The following is a 22039-nucleotide window of genomic DNA, read 5'->3' as shown; positions in this document are numbered from 1 at the left end:
TCTCATAAAAGAGGCAAGCAAAAGACTTCTTAGTGGAGGGATAAAGAGGGGAGGTGAGAGAAAAACATGAAGTTTACTCTCATCACATTCCACTAAAGGAAGGAATAAAATGCACACTCATTTTGGTATGAAAACCTATCTTACAATACAGGAAAGTGGGGGATAAGGGGATAAACAGGGTGGGGGGGATGATGGAAGGGAGAGCATGGGGAGGAGGGAGCAATTTGAGGTCAACACTCATGGGGAGGGACAGGATCAAAAGAGAGAACAGAAGTAATGTGGGACAGGATAGGATGGAGGGAAATATAATTAGTTCTTACACAACACTACTATTATGGAAGTCATTTGCAAAACTACACAGATTTGGCCTATACTGAATTGCTTGCCTTCCAAAGGGAAGGGGTGGGGAGGGAGGGAGGGCAGATTGGCAGACAGGGGTAATTAGAACGCTTGGTGTTTTGGGGTGGGGGGAGGGGACAAAAGGGGAGAAAATTTGGAACCAAAAATTTTGTGAAAATGAATGTTAAAAGTTAAATAAATAAAAAATAAAAAAAAAATAGTGATTTAGAGCATTTTTCATATGACTATAAATAGCTTTAATTTCTTCCTCTGAAAACTGCCTGTTCATATCCTTTGATCATTTATCAATTGAGGAATGACTTGTATTCTTGTACATTTGACTCAGTTCTCTATATATTTTAGAAATGAGGCCATTATCAGAGACACCAGTTGTAAAAATTCTTTCCCACTTTTGTGCTTCCCTCCTAATCATGGTTGCATTGGCTTTATGAAAAAAACTTTTCAATTTAATGTAATCAAAATTATTCATTTTGCGTTTCATAATGCCCCCTGTCTCTTGTTTGGTCATAAGTTTTTCCATTCTCCATAAATCTGGAAAATAAACTATACCTTGCTCCCCTAATTTGTTTATAGTATCCATCTTTATACCCACATCGTGTACCTATTTGGACTTTATTCTGGTGTACGACATCAGGTATTGGTCTGCTACACTATTTTCCAGTTTTCCCAGCAGTTTTCGTTAAACAGTGAGTTCCTGTCCCAGAAGCTGGGGTCCTTGGGTCTTCCAGTTAGCACTACCCTGGGCACATAGTAGGTGCTTGTTGTTGCTGTTCAGTTGTTTTGACCATAACTGACTCTCCATGACCCCATTTGGGATTTTTTTTGGCAAAGGTCCAAGAGTGTTTGCCATTTCCTTCTTCAGCTCATTTTACAGATGAGGAAACTGAGGCAAGCAGGGTTAAGTGACTTGCTCAGGATCACAGAGCTAGTAAGTGTCCGAGCCCAGATTTGAACTCTGGGAGATGAATCTTCCTGACTTTGGGCCTGGCATTCTATCCACTGATATATATCACAGTCCTACACCCACTGCCCAAGTACTTAGTAAATAAAATAAATGTTTCTTGACTGACTGACATCTCTCTAGTTAGTCTGGAAAGCCTGTAACTCCCTAAAAATCATAGGGAACCTGACATTGGTGAAAATCACAGCTCATAAAAAGATAATGAAATGCTTTTGAAAGCTATCAGTCCAAAAGACTAATATTAAAACATAGGTTTGAAATATGTCATTTTTGGTCAATGACAAGTATTACCATAAAGTAATGTTTTTTTCTCATATGGCTTATAGATAAATTTGAAAAATAACTGCCAAATTTCTCAGTTTACTATTTGAGAAATGTTGTGAGCAATAGTAGCATTATTGATTATAGGTAACTAGGTGGTAAAGTGGATAGAGCAATAGGCTTGAGTCAGGAAGTCAGGAAGACTCATGTTCAAATCTAGCCTTAGATGTGTGACCCAGGACAAGTCATTTAACCTCTACTTGCCTCATTTTTCTCATTTGTAAATAGGGATAATAATTGAACTTATCTCACAAAGCTGTTATAAGGATCAAATGAAATAATAATTAAAAGTTCTTGACACAGTGCTTGGCACATAGTAAGCATGATATATATTGTACTTGTGTGTTCATCCTTTGTTTTCCAAGAGGACCATGACATCAGAGAAATGAAGACATGACTTGCACTTGACTTTGTTTTGAGTGAGAGAGGGCTGTGCAGGGTCACCAGCCTCACTTCTCCTCCAGAGCCATCTAGATCCAGTGACCAGATATTCATCAGGATGACTGGAGATGGCCCAGGATGCAATGGGAGACCTTGACCTTTTAGAGTAAGGCCTTTTCAGGTACTCCCTTAAAGTGAGGTAATGCCCATTCAGTGAATAGGCCTCTTTAAACTAGAATTAAGCGCAGTCAGGAAAATAATCTTGACTGGGATATGAAGGAAGTTAGAGAACCAGTTGGCAGAGAAGAGGTGGGAGAGCACTTGAGGGATGGGGACAGTCAGTCAAAATGCCCAGAGTCAGGAGATGGAGAGACTTGTTTGAGGAACAAGGGGGCCAGTGGCAATGGATAGAAGAGTATTTGGAAGGTTGCAAGTTATAAGAAAACTGGAAAGATGTGGGGGAGGGGAAGCAGCAGGTTATGAAGAGGTCTGAATGAAAGACAGAGGATTTTATATTTTATCCCAGAGGTGATAAAGGAGTCACTAAAGTTTACTGTAGGACTGTGATATATACATATATATGTATATATGTATGTATGTATATGTGCACTGTATAGTCTTTCAAAGTAACTATTCTTAAAGATATAGCATGTATATGAATTTATAAATTCTAACCTGTTTCAAAGGCAGTCTTGTTATTTTTTAGTCATACCCTCATGACCTCAGATGCATTCTGCTCTGTTTAACTTTTTTTTTGTATAATGCTTTTGGTATAATGCTTTTAACTGTTCTTTTGTATAATGCTTCTCTTTGAGCCAGTGGTTACTGTTTCTTTCATTATTTTTTCTCTGGGTTGTTAATGACTAATCTGCTTCTTTTGAAATTGCTAGATATATTGATGCTGCCAATGCTTTGGAACAAGAAACCAAACAAGGCTTACGGCGTTTTGAAGTTTGTGACAATGTTGATCTTGAAACTATTTTGATGGAATATGAGAGCTATTATTTTGTAAAATTCCAGAAATACCCTAAAATTGTCAGAAAGGCAGTTGAAACTGGTATGTAGTAATATATGTGTTTGTGTATGTACATGAAATAACTCTTAACTTTTAGTGTTTTTTTCTTCTTACTCCCCAATGAAGACGATGCCCATTATTCAACATTAAGATAACATTTTAGGAAGACCATGGTGCCAATTAAATGTGATGGTCTGGACTTTGTTGTGTGCAGGTACCTTGCCAGTAGAGTCATTTTAGAACTGAAAGATCAGAATCCCAATTTGTCATAAGAAGTTCATAAGAGGTCAAACATAGTTTTCCTGTATGGCTGTGGGGTGTGTAGAGAGAGCACTGGACTCAGAACCATGACACCTATGTTCTGTTCATGGCACCGACCCTAGTCCTCACCCCAAGGAATGTTACTTCACTTGTCAGTCTCCATTTTTTTTTGCTGATAAAATGGAGATAACCATACACCACTACCTTCTTCATAGGGTTGCCATGAAGAAAACTCTTTGTAAGCGCTAATGTGCTCTATAATGTGAGTTCTTTCTTTCTATTAAAGATAGAAAGAAATGTTTTAGAAGGAGCTCATATGACAAGGGATCTTTCAGCTAGTTAGGAAAACCTATTAGCTCCCTTGAAAGTCACAGGGAAATGGACATTGGTGAAGCTAATAGCTCATGTATAGATAATGAAATACTCTTGAAAGCTATCAATTCAAATAACAATCAATATAATACATAGGTCCAGTATAGATTAGCAGTAAATAGAGGCTGGTTGAGGGAGTTAAAGTCAGGACCCTGTGTTTTGTAATAATAGATTGACTGTTAAAAGCCCATAAGTGGAGGAAGTAATTATAAATCAAGGAAGATCTTTGTCCTCTTTACAAGGGACTTGTTAAGACACAGACTTGACTATTTAATTCAGGGACCAGAAAACTAGAAGGACTAGGTACTCAGCACAGCTGAGCCCGGGGATCCCCAAATCATAGGATTAATTGGAGTTAGATGGACCCCTATAGGTTATCTAATTTAATTATCCCCACAGAACAAAAATGAAAATGTTGCTTTTCTGTCCAGAAATCAAATGAAAAACCATGATAAGTCATAATCTTGAGGTCATCAGGGAAGTAATATAAGATGTGGGTTTTTGGTCATTAGTTCTGATGTAACACTTGGCACTTATGTACATTATTCTCCTGTTATTTCTGATATCACTATTTTTGTTTCTTTGGAGGTAAAACTGCCCAGCATTATAAATGTCATAAAATATCCGGCTCACATCTTGACTCAGTGTCACTCACATTGCAGTGAGATGAGATCAAACACCTTCATTAAATGAAACTGGTCTAGGGTCCTCATGATCCCAAGGTATCTTATATCCAATGGCCTTGGTGCCTCTCACACAAGAGTCTGTCAGTCTTGGCTCTCCTCATAGCAGGGGATAATTTATTTTCACATATCATTGACCAAGAATGGCATGAGTCTGGATTTCAGTGGGGTTTACAGTCACAGGCATAGATTTCTTAAAAGGAGGGACAAATGTCAGAATTACTCTTTCCTTTGTTTGGAATTTGGTCAAACTTTTTTTTCTTTTTTCACCGTTCACTTTCCTGAAGAAGAAAACAAGATACCACGAAATGGAAAGTCCAGAAGGTAAAGTAAATAGAATTAACTATTTCTCAGTATCTCATTGCAGCTATCCTGGGGGTGTTATGGTTGGGGTAAAACATTGATTCCTATTCATCTGATGGGAGGTGCTTCTGGATGGAGAGTCTAATGATCCGTCTATGAATGATCATTCATATAAGTAGCTGAACATTGGCACATGAGCTTGACAGGCCATAGACTCCTTCCCCAAACTTGATCCCATTCCACCAAAAGGTCAGGAATCAGCTTGACCACAAGGAAACATTACTGTTTGGATTGGATTGGATTGGATCTTTGTCCAGTAGTATCTATATAACTCCATTAAGCCTGTCTGATTTCCTAGTAGTACAGCAGTATTTTCTTTGAGCAGAACTTCTCAAAAAGGCACCACTGGTATGACAGCTGGTGTGTCACAACAAGTCAGGCTTTCCCTAAAGTTCTGGCTTTTATTACTCCTTTGCATACTCTACTACTAGGGTGGATCTGTCCACATTCTCTTAATTCCTTCTGACTTCTCCCTTTTCTTTCCCCATTGTATGTTCTTAACCTGGACCATCCCATCCCACAGCAAGACTCCGCTGTGGGTTTGTGGAATTTTATGTGAATTCCTGTATGACTTCTCTCTTTTCCTTTATAAATATATTTGCCTTTTTTTCCTAACAAAGTCCATCCTACACCACCAACTTCATCCTTCCCTCTTTGCCTAATTCTCTCCACTCAATCCTCATTCCAGTTTTCTTCACTAGTTCTGGGTTTCTCCTCTACCTTCCCCTGTGCCCCTGCCAGATAAGGGTTAAGAAAAAAAATCTGGAGGACCCACTTCCCTAAGGAGATAATGTGGCTTTTTAGCATTAGGCTTAGATCTTTCTAAATCTGAGTATGCCAGCTAATAGCTTCTTTGGTTAGAGAAGCTTGAATATTCCTTTTGCCATTAAAAGATTTAAACTTCATTGGAAGGAAAAGTTGGAACACCTGCAGAGTTCACACCATTTTGTAAACTGTGAATGAAAAATGTGTATAGAATGTCCTAGAGATTTTGTCAATGACAGGGCTGGCATAGCTTATTTCGATAAAAGTTTAAGGGGTAGATATCCTAATTCCGTGACCTTGTATAGGTTACCTATTCCCTCATCTGTTACCTCTAAAAGGAGACTAGTCAAGAGTATGCTACACCCATCTCACAGGCTTGTTTGGAGTAGCTAATAAAAATGACTGGAAAGGAGCATGTGCATGATTGGAAGTGCTATTGAAATGCTTCATGTTAATACGCTGCCTAAGGCTAGTGTAGTTTGCACCATTCTTTAGGAACAGTTTTATTGTTTTGACAAAAGTGTTATTCTTTTATTTACGGTTTCCATAAAACTCGTCAGACTATAGTAATAAATGGTAACTACTTGTGAGAGGAAACAGCGAGGGGGCATTTTAAAAAGCAGGGCTTTGGAACACATGTGAATTCTGATTATTTACAACCCAGATTCATTCTCAAAACTTCTTCAGCTTTTCTCATCCTGGCAAGAAGTTCTGTAATTGAGTGAGAAGGGTTTTTAGAGTTCATTGTTAATCTGGAGTAGCAAAAGCCTGGTGGATGATTGGACAGTTTGGGAGGGCTTCTACTCCAGTTTGTGTGGTGATGAGTGTGTATGTGTATCAAGAGATACATAGATATTAATATGTGATAAAGGTCAGAGGGGTGATATGTATCTATGAGATCATATACACATATACATACATACATACATGTACATGTACATGTGTATATATGAGATAAAGGTCAGAAATATCAACTCAGAGTTGATATACAGCATTTTGTGCTTATGAACTTACTACATGCGATTTCATTTGATTTTCACAACAAGTCTTTGAGGTGGGTAGTGCTAGTAGACCCATTTAAATAATTCCATTTAACAGATGAAGAAACTGGGGTTTGGAGAGGGGAAGGGACTTCCCCAAAGTCACGTCTGATAAGTGGCAGCTCTGGCCTTTGAAGCCAGGTGTTTTGACTGCCCTTCCATGATTTGGATGAATGATGATTAAAGCTGGGAAGAATGGATAAGAAATTAATGAATTATGTTCCCATTAAACTTCAATTGCTAAAGAGAATTATTTAAGAGTCTGTGCCTTTATTTCTGTCATTAGTAAATTAGTAGTCATACATGATTAATGCTTTTTGTATTTCACATCAGGGAAGAAAACCCAGTGAGCATTTGCTTATGAAGGACTGTCATCAAGACTGGAAATTTCTTAAACAATTAATTGTTTAAGAAATTAATTAATTCTTAAACATCCTTTGAATTTATTCTTTTTTTTTTGAGCTAGTCCAAGTTTGAATGTTAGCTAGAACATATATAATTATATGTAAATTTGTATAAACTTATGTATATATTTATATATAATATTATGTATATTCTAGAAGAATATATGTATGTTTGTATATACACATACAGAAACACACTCTAACTAAAGATCATGTGTATATATATAATCTAGAATTCTAGACTACATATATATGTATGTAAACTGGACCATAGCTCTACTCTAGAGTATGTGTGTGTATGTGTGTGTATTCTAGAATTGTAGAAGACCTTGTGTGTCTATGTGTGTGTCTCTATGTATGTCTATGTGTATGTCCTTGATAAAGATCAAACTTGGCCTAGCTCATGATTCTAGAAGAATATGTGTGTGTCTGTTTGTGTAGATATGTGTGTACGTGTGTATTATATATGTATGTATGTATTCTAGCTAGCAGCCAGGTGGTGCAGGGGATACAGTGCTGGGCCTAAAATGAGGAAGATTCATCTTCCTGAGTTCAAATCTGGCCTCCGACACTTATTAGCTGGGCAAGTCACAATCCTGTTTGCCTTATTCTCCTTATCTGTAAAATGAGCTAGAGAAGAAAAGGGTACACACAACACATGAAAATCCCAGATAGGGTCATGAAGAGTTGGACACAACTGAAAAACAACTGAGCACATTCTGTTCATGCTAAAGATTAAACATGGATTAGTTCAGAAAGGAAGAAAAAGAATGAATTCAAGGGGTATTTAAGAATATATATATATATATATACATATATACATATATGTATATGTATGTATGTATTCCTCCTCTCAAAATTGCTTCTTAAAAATAGACCTTTTTTAAAAGCCCATAATTGCTTGTGCTTAGGTAAGGTAACAGGGAAAGTGAGTTTGGGGAGCTAGAGGCCTGGCTTCCAATTCTTTCCTTGACTTCTTTGGCAATCTCCAAGTATGCTCCATCTGTCTTCTTATGCTTCAGTTTCTTCATTTGTCAAATGGATATAAAAATTCCCATCTCCTGTCATTTTCCTAGGGATCTTGAAATAAAGACAATAATGTAAGTGGAAATTATTTTATGTCACACTATAGTCAATCAACAAGCATTTATTACTGAGCTCTGAAAACACATAGGAAGACAAAAAACACAGTCCCCACTCCCCAAGAGCTCTCCATCAGATGTATACGGAGTGGTAGAAAGGTAATGGAGAAGGAAGGCAGTGGAGTTTGGGGAGAGTGGAAAGAGGACCAGGCAAGGCCTCCTGCAGAAGCTGAGGTTTGAGTAGGGTTTTGGAGTAAGCCAGGGAACAGTAAGCATGGGGGAGAGAAAAGAGCATTCTAGGCATTAAGGACAACTAGGGAAAAGGCCTGGAGATGGGAATAAAGTTGGAAGGCCTTGCATTCTATAAAGTATCTTTACTTCTCATAGGACTTCCGTAGATATTTCATATTATCAATAGCATTTACTGGGTACAGGAGATACAGAGACATATGAAATAGATTTTGCCCTCAAGGAGCTTGTATTCCATTCAGAAAGACCGCATGTACATCCTCACAAAGGCATAGAGAGGTATGTAAAAGGCAATTTGTCTCATTATTTTATATAAGATAAAAGTGAGGAAGAGAAAAGTTGCCACTCTCTGTTCACCACAGGCTAGATAGTTGCTGGAGGGGCTGAGATGGGAACCCAGGTCTCTGGACTCTTAGCTCATTGCATTTTCCACACGATGAGAATGGCAGTGTATGTGTTTTATACTCTATTAAAAACATGGGCTATCTCCTTGGGGCTATAATATCAAATGCAAATATACAAACTGTGACTTTTCAATTCCCATGAAAAAATTAAGTCAAAAATACAAGTGGGATCTATTAGTGTATTAGGGGAAAATTCTAGTGAACACTTTGCACATAAGTTGTGTTTTTAAGAAGTGTATCAGAGAGAACTGAACATAACTTCAGGGTTTCTTGAATTTCCCCACTTATTACATGGCCCCAGTCAAGTCATTTGCTTTTCTATGTGTAATACTTTATAAAATGGATATTATATTGAGTTTATTTCCACTTCCTAGAGATAATTCTGAGGAATAACTGGTAAGAATTATTTTTTAAATCTTTTGTAAATCTGAATTCTAGTCAAGTTTTAAGTTAACTTTGTTCAGCAAATGTTTTTGAGTATTTACTGTCTGTAGCAGTAGTTGGTTGTTGTTCTTCGTTCTCCAAGACAACTCAAATGATACAACTGTGTTGGGGTCAAAGTACAATGGGTCTGATCAGACTGATATGAGATTGGAAGGCTCCACCACAAGTCGGGTGCAGAGGGAGTAGGGCACAAAAATAAGTAAAAAGCACACAATTCCTGTCTTCAGGGAGTTTCTACTTAGATGAAGGGGCAACAAGAACGTGATGCTACTTAGCAAACAACAAGGTGCTACCTGATTAAACCCATATATAAGGGTTGAGGAAAGGTGGAAAACAGGAATGATCATAGGAGGATGAGTCAGGGAACCTCCTGGAGGAGGTGAGTTTTGAGTCAGATTTGAAGAATGTGAATAGGCAGAGAGGAAGGTCAGAGGGCATGAACAGGAGGCAGAAGTGTGCATAAAGGACTTTCTTAATATATGACTCTCTCCCCTCAGGTGTGCTGTACTTCTAATTGCTTGTTTGCTGTAAATTAAGTAGTTAAAATAATATCCTTCAAGGTTTTTTGTACCATAGGGTGGTGAGTGATGCTTCTCAGAATCTTCCTAGGATCCCTCAGCATCGGCCGCCATCAAAGACGACATCAGGGAAGACATTGGAGCCCAAGCCCCCCAACAAGGATAACTCTAAACAGGTTAAAATGGAACTGCCTGAGCTTGCTTGCTGAATAGTTTTTGTAATTGGTCCTCATCACTCTTTTATGCTAAGATATAACTAGCCAAAGGGGAGAAATTATTTTTTTTTGTTTTGGGAATCAAGTTGATTCTCTCCCAATGCATGGTGAGAGGAAATCGTTGTTTGACTCAGATTTCTCATGTGACTTTTTGGTGGAATTTGGTAATATTACTTATCCTTTAAACATGGGTACTAGATCCAAAATACTTTATGAGATTTGTGGCCTCAGTCAGGGCAGGGAGAAACGAAGCAAGGTCTCCCAACCTGCAGTGACCCTTTCAGTGGCTCAACTTCTCTTCAAGGGTTTCTCTTCTCATGAGCCCAATTTAGAATCATGAAGACCTGGTTTCAAATCTTGCCTCTGAGACATAATAACTGTGTGACTGTGGACAAGTCATTTAACCTCTCAGGCAACTCTCTTAAGACTAAATTTTCAGAGCAAGTGCTAGTTCACATGGGTAAAGGGAGTTTTCTCACAAGGACTTCTTTATACCAATGAAATCACAAAAGTTTTGGGTTTTTTTTTTTAAATACAGGTTGCTATGAATTGGAAGGTTAGGGGAGTTGATCATGATAAAAATGTAACTCCTCTTATCTTTATTTCTGTAATTCACAGGGCAGATAGTAATGAATAAGCTCAGACAACCCATGCTTAAGGCATTGAGGGGAGACTGTATAATGGAAAATAAAAGTAGATAGGCAAAGAAAAAGGATCAAAAGAAATTTTATAAAGGAAAACTCATGGGATCCAAAGCCATATGAACATGTTAATCATTGGTTAGCCAGGAGAATCTTTTCAACATCTAATCAGATCCTGTAATTCTTATGTAGGTTGACTTATGAGTGCTTACCTCAGGTAACTACAATGTGATACTAAAGAAGCAAAAGTAATGGGTAATGAGATAGGCTAGTTACCTCTGTTCAATGTGTTCTCTTGATAGGAATTTACCTTTTGGCTGGTTGGTTAGTAACATCACTTGGGTATATAAAAAATACTGTCTTACATAGAGAATGATGTTTCATTCAGTTGGAATTATCACAATAACACTGAAGAAATTTCCCCATTCATAAGACCAACATATTATATTTAATTTTTGAAGATTATTTTTCCCCATAGTGTATTCCTATAAGAATACTCAATGAATTATTTCAGTGCAACCAACAGAGAAAATGTGACCATTATTTACTCATTCACCAAAAATTAATTAACTGCCTCCTGTGTGCAGAGCACTGTGCCAGGTCCATAGTCTCTGCCCTCACAGAATTTATTGCCCAGTTGTAGGATAAGACACAAACACAGGTACCCTGAATATGCAGCATTACATATACAACTCTACAAATACAGCATATGCAATTGCTGTGTGCAACTGGGCCAGTGCTCAATGCTGAATTTTTATCCTTGCAATTGTTTTCTTCCTTCTTCAGGAGAATGACAATACAGCTTCCTTAGAGACTTCTGACTTTGGTTTAAATATATCAGGAATCCACAAAGGCATTGGAGGTGAAAATGCCCATCCAAGAAGGGTAAGTCAAACACTGGAATACTCATTACTGGAAATGGGAAGATTTCTTATAAGACTTTGAAACAAATAGGATACCTTTTCCAGTTGCAGTGCTGGTCTATTACAGTCGAGGTTGTAAATATCAGTAGGTCTGCCACATATTATTTAATGAGTATTTTATTTACTCACTCATCAGTAATAGCTTTCTAACGTCACCTTTTATCTCTGATGTTGGGATCTAAATTTACAATGGAAAGGGAAAATGTTTATGGTTCTTTAATCTTGTCCTTGGTAGAAATTTCTTCTCATATTGGGTTTACCATATGTCCTGATTGTTAATTGACAGACAGCATCTCAAGCAGAAGAGACTCAAATTGGATGGATGTTTGCTGGGTGATTATCTGCCTTTTCTAATAGCAAAGTTAAAATGTTCCTGCAAAGAATGATCTCCAGGATTCTATTTCCTTCAGAATTAGTCCTGCTATTTTTTTGGTTTGACCAGGCTATTATTATGCTACTTGTGATGCATCCAGCCCTAACCAGACAAACTGAAATAAGGGTGGAGAATGTAGTACCTCTTAGATAATTGAAGCAAAAAAAACAAACAAGAAAAAAACCCCCAAAACTCAACCCAAAACCTTATGTGAATAAACTGGGTAGTTTAGAAAAACTGCCTTGAAGTCTGCATAATTTGGTGGGAGACTAGAACTGAGATTATTAAGCATCTCTTGATTTAGCCTGTATTGATTAGTTCCTAACTCTTTTTCACTCTTTACTCCCAAATTGAGAGAAACCTTTACTGTTCAAGTCTCCTGGCTTCATTATGTGTACTCCAACCAATTCAGTAGATTAGAGGTCCCCAGGGTTTTTTGTGGTGAGTTACTGTGTTCTTTACCTGAAGCATTATGATTGACTGTGGGCAGGATGTTGGGAAGATGTGTGGAAAGGAAGATATCAAGCTAGACACTGACTCAACTGGTCTTAGAGAAAGGAGCTTATACCAGCAGTTTTCAGAATCAGTCTCATTCCCTCTAGAAATGCTCTCAGGATACAGGAAGGACAGTGTGATACTAAATGTGACCCTCACCCCTCCCTCAGCCCACAGATTGTTGAAGTTGGTAAACTAGCGACATTTTGAATGTCCGAGGAGCAAAGCCTTCACTGTTGCCCCCTTCTTCATAGTATATCATGTTCAAGGAGAAAAATGAAAGCAAGACCACATGAAGTAATTTTTGCAATAGAATATGGTTGACCTATTTAGAATCCTTGCTCTAGGCTATTAAATTTTGTTTTGCTTTTACATCAAAAAGTAGAAAACTAACTATGTTAACTTCATCACCCATTTAATAGTAAGGTTACTCATTTTCTATATACATAGTTTTTTCTTCCAATAAGCTCATCTAATGTTGAGAAGGCACATTTTCAAAGCATAAGACTTGAAATATATATTGTATAATATTGTTAGATTTGGTGAACAAGTATAGCAACAGGGATGTGATCATTCCTCTAAGTCTTCACTTATGTCCAGTGAGACAAAACTCTCTCTGTTTGATGACATAGGACATTTTTCTCCCATACTTGAGTCTATCTGGTGGAGTAGAGTGAGCACTGGGCTGGAAATTAGGAGAACTGGTTCTATTCCTGGGTCTTTTACTTTAGAAAGTCAACTCATTTCTATGACCCTCAGTTTCTTCTCTAAAATGTTGGGATTGGAGTATGTCCTTTCTAAGGTTGCTTTAAGTTCCAACATTCTATGATCCTATTAGGTACAGGCCACCTTTTTGCTATATTTCTTGTTTTAGGAATCTCACCTTATATACTTAACAAATACATAAAGATAATTCCTGTAGCTTTAATAAAATGGGGGATTAACTTAATGTTTAAGTCTAAAATTCAAGTGAAGTTTTTCAACATAGTAAAATAACCGTTGTTAACTTTCAGGGTCAAGTAATTGATTTCCATGGGTTGATCACAGATGCTATCAAAGGAACAACCAATGAAATAACCTTAAACAGTTTTGACTATAATCCAGACCCTTCAGTAAGTGGCAGTTATGTTATATTTATTTTTCAAAAGATACCAAAATCCTAAATGAACTTCAGAAATCAAATTCTCAGAAATGCAATTAGAAATAGAGATCAAATCAAAGGTTATTGTAATGTGCTACCATGTATTCATGTATGCTATTTTCCTTTCCTAAATTATGAAACAACATTTTAATATAAGGCTTTTTGTTTCCACCATCAGGTACGATTGCTAAAACCTCTTAGTGCTTTTATTGGCATGAATAGTGAGATGAGAGAACTTGCAGCTGTTGTGAGCAGGGTAAGTTCTGATATTCAGTTCACAAATTTACTGAGTCTGATTGTGGCTACTGGAGCATGTAGGTGGTTTCTTTTATTAATAACAATAAATATGATCATTTATTTATAAAGTACTCCCACTTGCGAAGATGCTTATATTTAGAGGCACAATAATGCATGATAAATAAATTATAGAAGCATCGAATTACAATTTAAAAAGCCCATCTTACTATAGAGACTGACAAAACCAACTGAAGAAGGACTTACTTCTAAGGAAAACAGGTGCAGCTAAGGTAAAAAGTACTGTCTCCTCACCGGAGGAAAAACCCCGGCCAAAAAACAAAATAAAACAAAAAAATTCTTTAGATTTTATTTAATCAGTTTCAGAGAAAGGCATGGAACTTCAAGAAGAAGATTTCATAATTTGAAATCATTCAGGATAAACTAGACCATTATGAAAGAGATTTCACTGATGATGCCAACCAAAAGGACTATTTCTGACTTTTTATGTTTGTTGATCACAGTATTAGTATTAGAGTCTGGAGGCAGATAGCAGGAAGCATTGCCTGAACCATCCTTCATAAAGCAGACAAAGCAAGAGGGTAAATTAATGCTGAGAGCAGGATACCAGAGCAGGAAGGGACCTCAGAGGTCATGCAGTTCAACCCAATGCTTGATGGATGAATTTCCACTAGATCTTCAACAAGTGGTACCCAGTCTCTGCTTGGGGTAGTCCATCTAGTTTTCTGTTAAGTACAAGTCATGTCTCATGCTTTCTTTTCTTTTATCTCTACATTTACTCACTGGGTGATCTCATCAAGCCCCATGGCTTCAATTATTTCTACGTTAATGATTCCCAGATCTTTGTATCCTTCCCCAGTCTCTCTCCAGAGCTCCAGTCTTATATCACTGACTGCCTATCAGATATTTTGAACTGCATGTACCATAGCTTAAACTCAGCATGTCCACAGCAGAACTCAATATCTTTCCTCCCAAACCCATCCCTCTTCCTACTTTCTCTACTATCTTTGAGGAAGTCATCATCTTCCTAGTAACCCAAGTTTGCAACATTGGTTGTTGTCATCATTTTTACTCTTACCCAGTACATCCAGTCAGTTGCCAGATCTTGTTTTCCTTCCACAATGTAACTCATATATATATACTCTTCTCCCACTTCCATGCCTTTGTACTGTCTGTTCCCATGACTAGAATGTTCTCCCTCTTTATCTGTACCTTTTAGAATCACTTTCAAGACTCAACTCATATCCCACTGCCTGCAGAAGAGATTAATGCCTTTCCCCCACACCCGGATTCTAGTGCCATCCTTTCTGAGGTTATCATCTGCTCTTCATGTATCTTGTATGTACCTATAACTATGTACAGCTTGGTCCTGATTAGTGCAAATAATGAATCCCCTGAAGAAGTCACTTGTGGCCAAATTCGTGCTATTTGAAGTTATAGTTCATGTAAAATATGCTAGTTGGTTCCAGCACAGTAGAAATATGTGAATTCAAATAATGTGGCCACTTCAAAAGATTTATTATTTGCAATAAATTGGACCTAGCTCTCTGCAGTACCCATCTCCACTCACCCCCCCCCCCCACTCCCAGTAAAATTAAGCTCCTCCAGGGCAGAGGGAGCAGGACTGATTTTTTGCTTCATCTTTACATCTTCAGTACTTAGCACATAGTAAGCACTTAATGCTTGTTGATTGATTAATTGGTATTGGTAGCAGATTATATCTGCTGCTACCATGGATGGTGATATTTTGAGTCTTTGTCTCACTTGAAACCACTTTGATGACTCAAATGCATGTATTGATGTGAGAAACAAGATAGATCCTCAAATATCAGCTTTCTTTGTAATTTCATGCTACCTTCTATAGTTATATGAACAATGGACTTGTCTTAGAGAAAAGTCCAATGTATCTTCTTTCCCCTTCCCTCATAAAGAATAGCCACAGAGCTGAAGGAATCTCAAAGGCATTAGTTGTCCTCCTTCCTTTTACAGATTAGGGACTGAGGACCAAGATGACTTGTCCAAACACAAGTGCCAGAGAGGCAGGATATAAACCCAAAACTTCTGACTCCTGAATATGAACTCTTTCCCTTGCACCATGTTTCAACCCCCATTTCTAAAAATCATTCAGTTCCACCCACTATCACATTGACTGACTTCATCAGAAGTGCTCCAGCAAAGGCTGGAAGATTCCTTGGGCTAAGCTTTTGTCATAGACGGAAATCTGACATTAGAATCTATAACATTAGGAATATGTGACTATATTGTAAGCTCCACAGTCACTTAAAAAAAACCCAAGAGTCCCATCAATTGTAACTTTAAAAAATTACTGTTTTTCCCAATATATCTCCCACTCCCACTCCCAGAATTTTAAAAAGAGGAAAAATAATTCATTAAACCTAACTAGCACATTGCACACATGTTCCACATCCATAGTCCCCCTACCTCTCCATAGAAGTCAGGGAAGTCTTCTCATTTTTGAATCCAAGCTTGGTCAGACACTCACTAGATGTATGAGCCTGGGCAAGTCACTTAACTACTGTTTGCCTCACTTTGCTCATCTGTAAAATGGGTATAATAATAGCTTCTGCCTCCTAGGGTTGCTGTGAGGAGCAAATGAGATAATAATTGTAAAGCACTTAGCACAGCACCTGGCACATAGTAAGTCCTATATAAATATTAGTTATTATTATAATTATACAACATTCATTTTTAGTTGTTTTGTTATTATTTTTTTCTATTTACATTACTTGCGCATCATGTTCTGCTTACTTCATTTCGCGTCAATTCACAAATACCATCTCTTTTTGCAAAATGGACAATATGAACAAAACAGTCATAGACCGTAAGTTGGAAGTATCTTTAGAGGTCACCAGTCCCTAAAGCAAGAATCTCATCTATATCACTCCTATAAAGTAGTTATATGTCCAGTCTCTACTTCAGAACTTCCAATGCTAGGAATTTCACCACCTCCAGAGCTGGACAGTTTTAATCATGAGAAATGTCCTTCCTATACTGAGCTCGCACTGTAAGTATATTGTTTATAAAAATACCAACTTTAATTTCAATTATGGAAAAAAGTCTTCAGTTGGAACATAGCTACCTATACCCAGAGGTACTTTGAAGACCAAGTATCCATTCCCTTGGTCTTTGTCTGCTACCTTTTCCCCAAAGTAGGTCATAAGGTAGTAATTGGCAATCAAGGGAACATGTAAAAATTTTTTGAAGGTCACGTTGGTCACGAGATGTGAAATTTAACCTTACTAAATACAGCTTTTAACTCTAATCTGTGGGGGAATCTGATTTTATAATTTTTGTCACTCATGTCTTTGTTAGCATCCCTAGAACACATTGACAGGTCTCACGACCTTTATAGAATGTCTTATTGTAATAACAGTTCCATGATTGTATCTTCCATTGTAACATTGAATCGTGTTAGGAAGAAAGCTTTTCTGATATAAAAGGCTTACAAATTCAGGTGGCCTGATTCAGGGAAAGACCCTGAGAGACGTTTCTTATGCTTCTTGTGAAATTGAAGTTTAGAAACTCTCAATTAGTTGTCAGTAAAAGCCATCTTAATTGATTGCCCCAAATAGTTGCAAATGCATCTAAAAATCACGAGATTAAAGTCCCTATAAGAGAGAAACCTGTACTTTAGTTTTGTAGTTGACTTTTTGGAATTTGGTAGGAGCAATTGCTACCTGATAGAAACAGGGAGCCATCACTGGGGATAAAAAAGAAACTGCTTTCTAAATAGCATTACCTCTTTTTGTGTAATGCATTAGGAAAGTGTTAGCATGGCCAAGGAGAAAAAAAGAGCCTAGTACTCCTTCAGTAATTCTGTTTCACAGTAAAAACTCATGTAATTTGAAGGCATATTCTGGAGCCTCTTTAATTATTGCCATAAATCACCTTTATTTGTTATTGACTGAAGACAGGTGAACTCCATAGTTACAAGAATTTTTCTAGAAGTATCTTGTCATCAATGGCTTCTCCAGGGAAAAGAACTGAATGTTTTCATGTCCTCCCTTTGGTGAACTAGTCAAAAATTCCAGTGTGTCCATGTATAATGTGAAAAGTTTTATAACTGGCACTTTATGGCCTATTATAAGTCAAGTGTTGTTCTGCCTCTGTGTTTATTATTGTTGTAGAGAAAAACATTAATTTTAACAAAATGATCAAATGTGCATTGCAGGACATTTATCTCCAAAATCCCAACATAAAGTGGAATGACATTATTGGACTCGATGCAGCCAAGCAGTTAGTCAAAGAGGCTGTTGTGTATCCGATAAGGGTAAGGACAAAAATGCTTTAAAGTCACCTCTGGGGAGTTATCCCTACCCAGTATCAATTGGACAGATATATGTTAGAGTCAAATACAGTAGAAAATGAAGCACAGGGTGTTTTGTCTTCCATGAATTAGCGTCTTAGATGTATCATGCTGCTTTTCCCAGACTGGGGCAATCTAAAGCCAAATCCATGATGTTAATGTTCATTTGGAAACCCTATCATATTGATGATCTAGTCTAAGGTGAAAAGCTGGGTGAAATAACTCCTTAAGATCGTAGAGCCACAGGATCATAGATTTAGGGCTTAGGGATTAATTGGATATATTCAGTTATTCTTTGAATAGCATGTCACTGTCTATTCAACTTCACATCAGCCTCCTAAAACTATATACCTTTTATAGTGAAAATGCTTTCCTTTAAAAGGACAAAGCTCATCCACGTACTTTATCCTATATTATCCTCATTGGATCTTATGTGGGGCAGATAGGCTAAGTATCATTATCCCCATTTTACAGGTGAATAAATTGAGAATCAGAGAGAGTTATAGGTTATTGAAAATATTAGTGTTGGAAGGGCCCTTAGAGATCATTAAATCTCTTCTTTATAAAGGTAAGGAAACTGAGGTACAGAGAAATTACCAACACTGGAAAGATCACACAGCTAAAATCACCCAACTAAATGTAATTTCTTTTTCTTCCCAATCCTTAAAGTACTTTGTCCCTTTCTTAAGATACTTACCTTACTATGTACCTGTTTTATTTCTTCTGGTTACAAGTTCCTTGAGGGTAGAGACTGTCTCATTCAGCTTTGTATTTCTCATAGCACTTACCAATCAGTTGATAAATAAATATTTAGCAAGGATTTACTCTGTGCTGTCCGCTGTGCTAAACACCACAGATTCAACAACCCCTACACAGCTACAATCTAATGATAGTGCCTTGTACCACGTAGCAAAGTTTCAAATATGTGTTGAATTTTAATCAGTCAGTCCAAATTAAATACTCTTATGATAAACTATAAAACAAGGAGGATATTCCTGTTCCCTCTACCATTGTCTACATCTTGGTAGATTTATACCTGCCAGCCTCTGGCAACTAAGAACTTCTCTACTAAGTCTGAGATAGAATTACAGTCTGCTTTGTTTGGAGGTCTTCCCACAAATGGGAGTTGTCTTCACCGGTCAAGTCACAGATCTTTTAAGTGTTTATGTTATTTTGACGTGACATCTGCATTGCCCTGGAAAACATATGTATTATGTTGGAGTTGTATGAACATCATAAAAACATCAAGTTACTATTTCTAATTTGTAAAATTCTTTCCTGCCTCATCTTCATGTTTATTGGTCTGTGGGCTTGCACGCCAAAAGTGCAGATTACTAAATCACAAGGATATCTGTTAAGAGTGAAGATTCTTTGTTTTATCTCCTACTGAATTTGTTACTGAATATTATTCATGTGTGAAACATGTTGCTTCAAAACAGTAGTGATGCTTAATTCACATATTCTGTATTTATTAGTTCTGGTAATGCTTTTTATCTTTAAGCAGAAAGATTTTAACCGAGTTTATACAATCTCAATAGATTTCTCAAGAGTAGTAGACAGAATTCAGGGCAAAATAATGGCAAGCCTGTAAGAAATACTGTGAAATGTGCTGCCAGACGTAGTATCCTCATGTACCTTTATTAAGAATAAATTTTTAAAAAATTCAAAGCCAGAAAAATCAAGTTGGTCACCAGATGTGAAACTGAATCCTATTCAGTACACCTTGCAACTATATTCTTTGAGAGACCTGGATTTTGTTTGTCACTTCTGTCTTTGCTACCTTTCCTAGTACACATTGCTACAAAACACATAATTGTCCCTGAATTTCTCTTGTTTCCATAGTATCCACAGCTGTTTACTGGGATTCTTTCCCCATGGAAAGGACTATTACTTTATGGCCCTCCAGGTAAGTACACATTTTTATATCTTCTGCTTTTGTTTCTGTGTTAACCGAAATATTCTTTTGTTGAGAGGGACGAGTTCATTTTGAAAGTTTTATTTTCCACTTCTACCTATTGGAAAGGTTGCTATTAGGTCTCAGCCAAACTGAGTCCACCTCTAGATGGTGTCTGGCTTCTACATCTCCGTGTTTTATACATTTAAGAAAGTTCAATCTCATTCTTGCATCTCTAGGTACTGGAAAGACTTTGTTGGCTAAAGCTGTGGCTACTGAATGCAAAACAACCTTCTTCAATATTTCTGCATCCACCATTGTCAGCAAGTGGAGAGGTGATTCAGAAAAACTCGTCCGGGTAGGAACCCCTGATATTGTTTTCTTTAAGTTCTTGTAGGGTAGAAGAAAGTGAGAAGGTGATTTCCCCTGGTTTCAGAGATGATGCTTGTGAGAAATTTCACTGTGGGTTTTTATTTTCCAAGAACATACGAAATAGGATGATCATTTTTTACTTGGCCTTTGATCACACATCCTATCATAGGATCATTAACAAAGGACAGTCATCCTCGATGGATTGTAGTTTCTTGGGGGAATGGCAACAGAAGAAAGCATTTGTATAGCACCTATCATGTGCCACATTATCTCATTTGATCCCCACAGCAACCTTAGAAGGTAGTTGCTGTTAATTATCTCCATTTTACAGTTGAAGAAACTGAGGTAACCAGAAGTTAAGTGACTTGCCCAGGGTCCCACAGCTCCTAAGTGTCTGATTTAAACTCAGGTCTTCTCGACTTCAGACCCAGATCTCTGTACACTATGGTACCACCTAGCTACCTATCAGCAACTTATTGCCCATCTTATTGCCATCCTTTTCCAGGGCATGGATTATTGTCATTGACAGAGAAAATAGAAACAAAATAAGAATTAAACAATTCACCTTTCCTTTTGTCCTTTGTTATCGTTATCCCGTGCATTCCAAGCAGCTGCTTTCTTCTTTCTTTGATTATCTATAATATAGCTTTAAAAACAAACCCCAACACCTTTTTAGTTATTTATTTCCTTTGTTTGACATTTAAGGCCCTCTACCTTCTGGCTCAAAGAATTCTGTTCTAGCTCTTTCACGTTTTTGCCTTTCATGTACTTTTATATTCCACCCAAACTGGACTGCTAGCTGGTCTCCAAACTCAACATGTAGTCTCTCCTCATCTTTTGCCTTTTAGAATACTTTTTATCTTCCTTTTAGGTTAAGCTCATATGTCATCTCTTCTATGAAGCTTTTTAGAACACCCCCCCAAATTACTTGGTACATATCATAACCCCTCAATAGAACATAGACTTTTTGATGACATGCTCTGGTTTATATTTATCTCTGTGTTCCCAGCACCTAACAGTAGAAATAGATGATTAATAAGTATTTGTGGAATTATTATTGCCAATCTTCAGTTTTGTCACTTGCACAACACCTTTTGCTTAATTCGTGGTTATGAGATAGTATATTTGAAATCTCTAAAGGATATTGGAAGGGTCCCAAAGTCCTGTCTTCCCTCCTTTACTCCTTTAATTTTCTGCCTTAACACTTTCATTTCCCCACTTGACTTCAAATCTCATCTCTACACAGACGACTCCCCAGATTTTTGATAGACCTGACCTTCCTCTTATGCATTAGACCCACATCTTCCAACTCTTTCTCATTTGGGCCCTCAATCACAACACTTCCCAAAACTAGCCTTGTTATCTTTCTCCTAAACCGTAGTCTTCTCTTCAACTTGTGGGTTAATTTTTTTTTATTCTGAATTTAACAAACATCAAAGAAAATGAGTATTTCCATATACTTTATAAAACAGAAGAACATTTACATGTGTAACTATGAATCTCTTTAAACTTAGTTTGTTTTTCTTTTAAAACTTATTATAGTGCATATCCTTTGATCCAGCAATACCACTACTAAGTCTGTATCCCAAAGAGATTAAAAATAGAGGGCGGGGTGGGGGAAGGACCTATTCACACAAAAATATTTATAGTAGCTCTTTTTGTGGTGGCAAAAAATTGGAAATTGAAGGAAAGCTTATCAATTGGGGAATGACTGAACAAGTTGTGGTATTACTACATTATAAGAAATGATGAGCAGTCAGATTCTAGAAAAACCTGGAAA

General features: G+C 37.2%; 1 protein-coding gene across 11 annotated transcripts in view; it reads left to right on the top strand.

Moving 5' to 3' along the window:
• KATNAL2 (katanin catalytic subunit A1 like 2) overlaps positions 1-22039 on the top strand; it is a 187362-nt gene that overhangs the window by 121263 nt on the left and 44060 nt on the right. For 5 of the 11 annotated variants that reach the window (XM_072605207.1, XM_072605197.1, XM_072605199.1 and 2 more), the window contains 9 exons: positions 2914-3080; positions 4642-4678; positions 9682-9799; positions 11266-11364; positions 13284-13382; positions 13590-13667; positions 17859-17957; positions 19836-19899; positions 20127-20245. In XM_072605207.1, the coding sequence (XP_072461308.1) occupies positions 2914-3080; positions 4642-4678; positions 9682-9799; positions 11266-11364; positions 13284-13382; positions 13590-13667; positions 17859-17957; positions 19836-19899; positions 20127-20245 (880 nt within the window). Of the gene's footprint in view, positions 1-2913; positions 3081-4641; positions 4679-9665; positions 9800-11265; positions 11365-13283; positions 13383-13589; positions 13668-17858; positions 17958-19835; positions 19900-20126; positions 20246-22039 lie in introns of all 11 variants that reach the window. The other 6 variants (XM_072605198.1, XM_072605202.1, XM_072605203.1 and 3 more) reach the window with 4 other exon arrangements.

The sequence above is a fragment of the Notamacropus eugenii genome, chromosome 4, assembly GCF_028372415.1.
Source record: "Notamacropus eugenii isolate mMacEug1 chromosome 4, mMacEug1.pri_v2, whole genome shotgun sequence".
In the NCBI taxonomy this organism is placed as follows: domain Eukaryota; kingdom Metazoa; phylum Chordata; class Mammalia; order Diprotodontia; family Macropodidae; genus Notamacropus; species Notamacropus eugenii.
The sequence above is the reverse complement of the archived record's forward strand: the minus strand, read 5'-3'. Positions and strand labels throughout refer to the sequence as shown.